This window comes from Trypanosoma theileri (assembly GCF_002087225.1).
Source record: "Trypanosoma theileri isolate Edinburgh chromosome Unknown TM35_Tth_7_V1, whole genome shotgun sequence".
Lineage (NCBI taxonomy): Eukaryota > Euglenozoa > Kinetoplastea > Trypanosomatida > Trypanosomatidae > Trypanosoma > Trypanosoma theileri.
The window spans coordinates 58,912-67,415 of NW_021639849.1; the positions used below are offsets into that span (position 1 = coordinate 58,912).

Sequence of the window (8,504 nt, forward strand, 5' to 3'; positions counted from 1 at the left end):
CAAAGGCCTGTAGAAAATCTTGGTTTCGCGGCATGTGAAACCTAATTATGGAGGTACGCAAATTTTCCCAGTCCAAACAGTGATCCTCCCCTGTACGTATCTTGAGTGCATCATGTTCTAAGGTTAACATACCTTCGACGGTATAAGTTAAATGGGGAGCGTGCGATGGTCGCATTTCAAATGTAAACGCTGTTGGTCCGTTGTGGCACACAAAGTCTTTGAATGCTTGTGTGCATGTCCTCCATTCTACTGATGAATAAGAGGGACGAGTCGTACTCAACATTTTCCTTCCTTGTAAACTTACTTTTTTCAGAAACTTACTGTTAGGCAGACTGTAAAGATAAAAGAAATAGAATTTGGTTTACCAAAACCCATAAATCTGTAGTTCCAAAAAGTAAGGCTTTGCCATTCTTATCGCAAGCTTTCAGAAAAAAAAAATCCATTTTACTGCTCATCCAATGAGTATTATTCCACGGCAATGACATCAGCAATTTTTCTGGAGCTTTTCTGTCTCCAGATGGGTTGAAGAGGACCTCCAGAAGGTGTTTCAACAATAAACTCCACTTCACTTATCTGTGATTGGTGCGTTTCTAACCATTCTTTCAACCTATAATTCACAATAATGGTACGCGGCAGAGTTGGGGACCAACACAGTGGACAATTCCAGACATTGGTACGAATACAATGCACAAGTAGAGAGCGTAGTTCCATGCATTGCATGTGTTCACAGGAAAAACCTCGTACTGGAATCTCCAATGGGAGTGTTGTAATGGGGCACACAATCTTCACCTGCACCCCAACTACACTATCACGTTTTCGCCTCCGAGGTGGCATCTGATAATTTGAAACAATTCTGTTAACCAATAAATCCATATCAAGTTCATCTGCATATACAGCAACAATGATACCATTCCATAGCGCAGCATCCTCTAAAAAACCTGTAAAACCCACTTTCAATGAAAACAACTCTTCACGTATTACATAAGAAGTAATATCAGCCACTGGGGCTGTTTTTACGGCCAACATTTCTTTCCCAGAAGGTAGCGAAGGGTTGCAAGGTGTCTCAATCAAATTGTCGTTCACAGAAAGTGTCATAGAAATGGTGGAATCTTCGTATTCAAAAGGTACCATCCACCCATCTGTGTGATCAAAAGTGGAAGCTGAGAGAGCTACAAGTAGAACGCGTCGTGATGGGGGAAATCCACCTTCCGGAACTTCACACAACGCGAGTGGAGAAGGTAATGTTGTCTGCAAGGGCACACCATCCACCGCTACAGCACCAAGTACTTCAAGATAGCGGTAAAGTGGTGATAATATTAATCGATCCTTGTCTTCAAAAACCTCTTTTCGAAGCACATCCAATGCGGCAGGGGTAAAAGGTTCGCAGAACAGTTCTTTTCCCTCAACATGAGAGACTCTAGGAATACTCGAACCTGTACTTTCTATCGCAGTTGCATTTCCTGTTGCTGTTTCTGATAATGCTACTGATGATGATAAAGTTGTTGTTGTTGTTGTTATTCCTGTTCTTGTTGATGGCTCAATTGGCCAGTAACTTGACTCTTCATCACTCAGTCCCACCTTTAAGTCATTATGATGCGTTGTCATATCGCCTGATATCTTGTTAATACTTCTTTTACGTTTTTTCCTCTCATTATCACCTACACGTTTATTCTTGCGTGGGGAGAGGTTTATACCTTCCTGCTGCTCCAACGCACGCCGTAAATCTAGAGCAGTATTGTGGTTAACCGATTGCAATAGGGCCGACATACAGTGTAGCTCCCTTGCGTTGTACGGTACTACTACTTTTCTTGAATCTGCATTACGATCAAAATCTTGAAACGCTTTTTGCACCGCATCTTGTGTCGCCTTCACTAGAAAAAACTTCTGCTCCTCCGCATCCCGTTCACTCTCTGAATGGTGAAATAACCGTATACCGTCGTCACTCGCCACTAACGGATAAAGATTACCAGGATCGTGATAAAACTCAACGCACATATCGTATCCACCACCAACAAGAAGTAGCAACTCCTCGTCAGCCTCCCTAACAACTGCTGGCCACCACTCTCCATCATCACATTTCACCCAAAGAGGTGTACCCAATTTGTATGATATTGTCATTTGCTATAAGAAAGAAATAAAAAACTGCAAACAAAGAAAGGAATGCATGTAAGAGACATAATGAAGTGATAAATATATATATATATATATATATATATTGGGCATCCAAAACACTCAAAGATAATCAGGAGATACATGTTAAGGAAAAAAAAAAAGAAAAAGAAACGAAAACAAGGGGAAAAATAAGCATCTAGTGATCTAATAATAGTAAAGAAAAGAATAAAATAGTTTTTGTTATGCCTTCCTTTGAACAGTATAAAGAAAAAAAAAAAAATGTGCATTTTGCGCATTTACTTCTGAAAAAGCATAGCTCTACCATAGGCGCACTGACTGGGCCCCACATGCACAAAACCAAGCTCTCGCTTGTACAGATTTTCCTCTTCCACTGTAAACGTATCATTCCTCCAGTCACCACTTCCACCGCGAACAGCCGAAAGGGATTCAAGGGCTTTTGGATAATTTGCAAATATAAGGTGGAGAGGCAACTCTTCAGGATTCTGTGCAAAAACAAGATCCGGATCCACTCCTTCCTGAGCTGCCACTCTTTTTGCTGTTAAGTGTGCCACCTTTGATCGACTTGAGCTCTTTAGGGATGCATTGGTAGGTACAGAGGTAGGCCATTCTATTTTGTTTCGTCTTAGATGAGCAACTGGAGAAGAGTTTACCGTTCGGGTAGTGGCGTTAGGAACGACTGGAGCAGGTGAGTCCACCGCAGACGCGTTGATGTCCTTTCCATTTGGAGTTCGACAGGTCTGCAACTTGGGTTCAGCAGCAGCAGCAACAGCAGCATTTTGAGAAGACTGATTGATCGTGCGAGAGAACGAGGACTGTCCCTTTATCGGTGTTGCGCCGTACAATCTTGAGACGGTATTCACATTTTGAGATGACAAGGCCGCTGTTGGGCCGTTCCTGACATAAGAAGACAACACCTTGGTACATTGGTCGTAGTTTTCCAAGTACTGATCGGCAGACAATGTCGGCGGTGGAGGAAGCAGCATCGACACATCTTCACCCTTAATATACTGTCGGAAAAGCAGTTCCTCCACAAGTTGAGAACTCCACACTGCGCTCATTTTAAATATTTTCAAAAAGTCTATCAAAACAGAAGGAGTAAAAAAAAAAAAAAAATCAATGGCGTTTAAAGAGAAAAAAAAACAGAATATACATGCACTACATATATATATATATATATATATATATATAGAGAGAGAGAGAGAGAGATTGGAGATCGGACCTCCAAAAGAGTAGTTAAATGGATAGAATTAGAAGTCATTAGAGAGCAAGAAAAAAAATTTTTCTTTCTTATATTAAAACAACAGCAAAGGGGAATGCTGCTGCTGCAAAAAAAAAAAAAAGTTGCACCACATAAACATTTGTTCTCTTTATTTTTTTTTTTTATCGGCTTGCTAGATTCATCATACTTTAATGTATCTGCTCCCCATTTTCTCTTTGAATAAGTGCAACGAACTATGAAAGAAAGGGAAAAGAAAAAATAACATATAAATATATATATATATATTTCTTTTTTTTTTTTTTTTAGCTGTCACATGTTCTCTGTTAGGTAAACTAGGATAAGCCAAATTAGGTTCAGTCACATACTTACTGAACCAAAGACTCCAAGAACACCTCACATGTGATTTTACACAAAAAGATCAATACCATAGTAGTCTCGTAGCTCGAGTAGTGAAGCTCTATTATCACCTGGATCACAGGGTATAATATCAAAATCATCATTTACGACTGTTCTACATTGTGTCGCATTTGTAGAAGTCAATTTACGATAAACCCGTCTTGTAAGAGGTGTTACTAGGTCAATAGTGTCTTCTTCCAATGAATCAGTGTCACCACGTAGTTCCGTCACACACGGATCCAACTTCGCTAACCATGGATATCGATAATCAAAAGATTCGCCAAGTGATGCGAGCGCTTCGTATAATAACCGTACATAGTACGAGTACTGTGGAACTTCATAAAAGTCAAGAGCACGTGAGTAATGTAAAAGTTGTGCAAATTGCTCTGGAAAACCCGTCCCCAACGTTTCCGGTGAAGTAGCTACTTTAACATCACAAATAACGTTGTAATGAACATCATTTGGCTGATTTTTCAGCCCCTGCCACGGAAGACTCCCACGGAGAAAATAAAAAAGAAGGTACATCACGGACTCCATATCATCTCGACGAGATTGTTGAATACCACGATGTGTGTTAATACTAACATACCTAGCTGTACCTGTTAGGGCTTTATTCTCTTCCCACGTGATGTGTTGCAGTGTGACAGGATCACGATATCGTTTTGCCAAACCCATGTCAATAATGTACACTGTCTGTGAGTCATCACCTACGCCCATAACAAAATTCTCTGGTTTGATATCTCGATGAATGTAGCTCATACTGTGAATACACTGCAAGCGCTGAATAATTTGTATGCCAATAATACAAACTGTTTTAGGGCTAAATTTACGCCCGCATATGTTAAACAGTTCCTCAAGGTTTGGACCAAGCAGGTCAATTACAAGAACGTTGTAATCACCTACACGACCACCGAAATACGACTGTGGAATACCAATAGGAAATGTACACTCGTTAAAGTAACTGTATATTCTATGCTCAAACATTGCACGACTATGGATTCTCGCTGATTCTATCTTTATAGCAACATTTACACCACTGTGAATATTTACACCAATGTATACTTCACCAAATGAGCCGCCACCCAACCGTTTGAGAATGCGGAAACGACCACCAATAAGAATGCCCCTGAGAGGGTCACTACTTTTACTCCTTTCACTTGCTTGATTTGTCATTTCCCTTTCGTATTATTTCAATACTTTCTTTTCTATCCAAAAATAGAACGAACTGTTCTTTTAATATTAGGATATAAAAAGAAAGCAAAACAAAAAAAAAAAAAAATCAGTAAGTATAAAGGAATACAAGAAGAAATGGCGATCTTAATCACATATAGGGAGGGGGAAATAGGGGAAAGGCAATGGAGATAATGATCTCGCGCAAATTTTCACAAAACCTCCCACACACACACACACAAATATATATATATATATATAATCGGCGTAGGACACCGTGGGCATGGGTGTGTGTGTGTGTTGAACAAACTGAAAGAGGGAGAGTTGTCACCCTACGCATTCACTAATTTACGTAATGGCAAAACACAAAAAAAAAAAAGAGGTAGTAACAAACTAAATAAAAAAAAAAAGAAGTGATTCACTAGAAAACCAAGGAAAAGAAAGAAACAGCATAAAAAGATGCCAACACAGATACCAGTGCATTACACAGCCCTCTGCTCCTCATGTACCACACTGAGTTCGCTACATCCCTCTGTGTTGGAACCAATTTCTCTCAGAAGCTCAAGTTCTAAAACAAAACGATTAGTCTTGTAGCGTTCCTTCTCTTCATGAGCAAAGTCGTACGTCCAACCAAGGTAAGAATCACAATTCGAACAGTAGACATCGCGCACAATGTGGACACCTGTTAGCAGTTGTTTTTCTTCTTGGGGACCGAAATAGTAATTGAAACAGCGGCTTACGAGACAAGCCTTACCGTGTTTGCCATGGAAATGTCTTGATATAACATCGCCAGTGTCGCAAAGGTACGCGCCACAGCGACCGCATCCGTACCCATCCTTTCCTGTGAAAATTATGCGCACGCGTTGTACCATGAATTCTCGTTACACTCGAGACTCTATGTAGAAAACCAAAGAATGGGAGCAACAATAAAAAACAAAAAAAAAAAAAATGTTGCGGTTAAATTGTACATAAAGAGAGATTCCAACGAGATTAGAACCGCCACCAATATAATCAGCAGTGAAGCAAGTGATACCTAAAGAAGAAAAGAACTAGGATCAGCGACAGTAGTAGTAGTAGTAGTAGTAGTAGTAGTAGTAGCATGAATAGTTTTAATAACGGTTGTGGTATGCAAAACCGATTTTGACTATTCATACCATTGTTCCATCCAAATTTTCCCCATGTACACACAGACACAAAAATAAAGTAAGCGTATATATGGCAAAAAAAAAAACAAGAGAGGAACAGGGATGCTTCTACCACATTCTCTTCTTTCTCTTCCTGTCCGAAACCGATTTTTGTTTGTTTTGTTTTCTTTCTTAAAAAAAAAAAAAAAAAAAAAAACCGTCTTTTACAAGAAAAAAAAGGAAATTTATACAAAAAGTCGTGATGAAATCCTAGGAGGGAGGAGCATACGAGCTGGAATGGGTGAACCATTAACAAGCGTAGTTTTTAGATCAACGAAGACCTGTGTGTAAGTAGATTCAAAAGAGCTGCTATCCAATAAAGGAACGGCAGGAACATCATGTTGCACGCGAAGAACAGTACTACCAGGAAATGACAATGTGATAATGGTGTCATTAATTTTAATAGCATTGCGTTGTAAACCGTAGAAGAGTAACAAAACGAACTCCCCACTTTTTTCCGCTGCAAGTACTACCATTGGTTCCATTGTAGATTCGCTTAAAACATCCACCACACCAACTGTAATGCGACAGGTGGGCATAGTTTGTCCCTCTAGGAGGTTCCTTGTGGTTGCACCTTCCGCTGGGGTGGGCAGCTTTGCCAGCAGCGCTGCGAAAGCGCGTTTGCCTGTCTGCTGTGCGCTGTCGATGCGTGAGCGTGCGCGGCGGAGGATGGCGATGTGGTCCTCTAACAATCGCAGAGTGCCTGGGAGACGACGTGGATCTGCCTCGTGGGCGGCGAGAAGATCGCAGGCGGCGGTGCCAAAGTGCCCGAGAAGTCCTTCGATAGCAGCCTTGTTAAACCGCACATCAGGGTCGCTGCTGGCGAGGGTCGCTGCCTGTCGCATCGCAAGGGCCGCCCGCCGCACACCGGCGAGATCAACGCCGTCGGCGAGGGCCGCGGAGAGCAGCGCGATGGCGTACGAGTGCCACCCATCCGCGCAGCCGGGGGCCGCCGACGCCGCCGCCTTCCCGCGGGCCACCGCCTCGAGGAGATGCCGCTGCCGCTCCCCCGCCGGGACCTGGGGATCGGCCGACAGTCCACGCAACAGCCGGCTGTATTGGCAGAGCGCCTCCACGTTGGCAGCGTCCAGGCGCAGGGCGTGATCCAGCGCGTCACAGGCCTCACGCGTCGCCCGCCGCCGCGCAAGACACTCGCTCAGCAGCACCCACAAATCCGGTCGGTCGTGACGCAACTTCAGCGCAGCACTACAGTCGCGCTCTGCCTCCATGGAAAAGACAGGAAGCAGCGTTAACGCCTTGCACCGCAGCACAAGCAGACGAATCCGCCTATCGGGGTCTCGTTCCTCATCAGGGTTCGGCATAGACTCAAGGAGACTATCCACACCGCTTCTCACATCATCGTCAAAAACCTTGATGCGAGTTAGCTCATCAAGCTTACTCTCCAGCTCACCAATGGTATCATTCATATCCTTGTCTTTTCTCTAAAATGAGGCAAATTAAGCGAAGATGATTCAAAAAAAAATATATATATATAATAAATACCTTTTTTTTTTGGTTGTAGCTGGAAAACTTAGGAAAAATATAAAAAAAAAAAAGTGGTATTCATAGTGCAATCCCCAGACAAACAGACACACACACATCATCATCAAAAACAAAAAAAAAAAGTAATGAGTCAACTTGAGAAAAAAGACCTTCACAATAACAATCCCCTAGTCCAGTAAAGAAAAAGGGAGTAACAATACAAGGGAAAACAATAATTTCCAGAAGAAAAAAAAGGTTTAATTTTAAGCAGGTTTCTGCTCATAGTGTAGCTGTGTACGAAAGGGAAACGCCAATCCCATCGCCAAAAAGCACCAAATCCTTGTGGCAGCTATTTGCTAAACGAGCTAAACAAATCAAGCTATGAACACTCAGTGAAGACTTTCGAACTGACCAACATAGCGCATTGCCATGAGAATCATCTGGAGACTCAGATGGATACACATGGTAATGGCATCCGTACCTATCCTCCACGGAAGCGCCGTGGAGTACGGAGCGACAGAATGGAGCAGATAAAGTTTTGTTGGCGTTAAGAGTTCGAAATAATAGAAGATTTTGGGCTTCATTATCCGTCGCTACAACACCATTTGAATTCTCCTTCACACTAGGAGAACGAAGCCGCTTTCGTCCTTTCACCTGTTGTACATTAGATTCGCCACGCTCGTCCCTCACCAAGCGACCAGCCAAGGCTCCCAGTACACCGCCCATTAAGAGCCTACTCGCCCCCCACTCTCACTCACGCCACCACTGGATAGAGGGGAGGGAAAACGCGGAACCGAAAAAAAAAAAAATGAGAGAGAGAGAAAGAGAGAAAGAGAAAAACCGCAGAAATAAAGAGATTTGATGCAGACTATATCAAGAGAAGAAAAAAGTCAAAAGAGCTGTTTTTTTTTTTTTTTTTT

At 42.3% G+C, this 8,504-nt stretch overlaps 7 protein-coding genes across 7 annotated transcripts; all 7 read right to left on the bottom strand.

Annotated features, from left to right (window-relative positions):
- Position 1: 1 nt before the first annotated feature.
- Positions 2 to 283, bottom strand: TM35_000071270 (uncharacterized protein; the record flags this gene model as incomplete). The annotated part of the gene is made up of 1 exon (XM_029023573.1): positions 2 to 283. A coding segment is annotated over one exon (282 nt), but the record flags the coding sequence as incomplete, so codon positions are not given.
- Positions 284 to 465: 182 nt separating this feature from the next.
- On the bottom strand, positions 466 to 2,118 carry TM35_000071280 (lorien protein; the record flags this gene model as incomplete). The annotated part of the gene is made up of 1 exon (XM_029023574.1): positions 466 to 2,118. The coding sequence occupies one exon, from the start codon at positions 2,116 to 2,118 to the stop codon at positions 466 to 468; it is 1,653 nt and encodes a 550-aa protein (XP_028884770.1).
- A 290-nt stretch (positions 2,119 to 2,408) lies between these two features.
- TM35_000071290 (putative chromosomal passenger protein) lies at positions 2,409 to 3,191 on the bottom strand (the record flags this gene model as incomplete). The annotated part of the gene is made up of 1 exon (XM_029023575.1): positions 2,409 to 3,191. One exon carries the CDS (start codon positions 3,189 to 3,191, stop codon positions 2,409 to 2,411), a length of 783 nt encoding a protein of 260 aa, XP_028884771.1.
- Positions 3,192 to 3,757: 566 nt separating this feature from the next.
- On the bottom strand, positions 3,758 to 4,921 carry TM35_000071300 (casein kinase 1; the record flags this gene model as incomplete). The annotated part of the gene is made up of 1 exon (XM_029023576.1): positions 3,758 to 4,921. The coding sequence occupies one exon, from the start codon at positions 4,919 to 4,921 to the stop codon at positions 3,758 to 3,760; it is 1,164 nt and encodes a 387-aa protein (XP_028884772.1).
- Positions 4,922 to 5,400: 479 nt separating this feature from the next.
- Positions 5,401 to 5,790, bottom strand: TM35_000071310 (zinc-binding protein (Yippee); the record flags this gene model as incomplete). The annotated part of the gene is made up of 1 exon (XM_029023577.1): positions 5,401 to 5,790. The coding sequence occupies one exon, from the start codon at positions 5,788 to 5,790 to the stop codon at positions 5,401 to 5,403; it is 390 nt and encodes a 129-aa protein (XP_028884773.1).
- Positions 5,791 to 6,287: 497 nt separating this feature from the next.
- On the bottom strand, positions 6,288 to 7,529 carry TM35_000071320 (tetratricopeptide repeat domain 5; the record flags this gene model as incomplete). Its single annotated transcript, XM_029023578.1, has 1 exon — positions 6,288 to 7,529. One exon carries the CDS (start codon positions 7,527 to 7,529, stop codon positions 6,288 to 6,290), a length of 1,242 nt encoding a protein of 413 aa, XP_028884774.1.
- Positions 7,530 to 7,863: 334 nt separating this feature from the next.
- On the bottom strand, positions 7,864 to 8,310 carry TM35_000071330 (putative zinc-binding protein (Yippee); the record flags this gene model as incomplete). Its single annotated transcript, XM_029023579.1, has 1 exon — positions 7,864 to 8,310. The coding sequence occupies one exon, from the start codon at positions 8,308 to 8,310 to the stop codon at positions 7,864 to 7,866; it is 447 nt and encodes a 148-aa protein (XP_028884775.1).
- Positions 8,311 to 8,504: the final 194 nt, after the last annotated feature.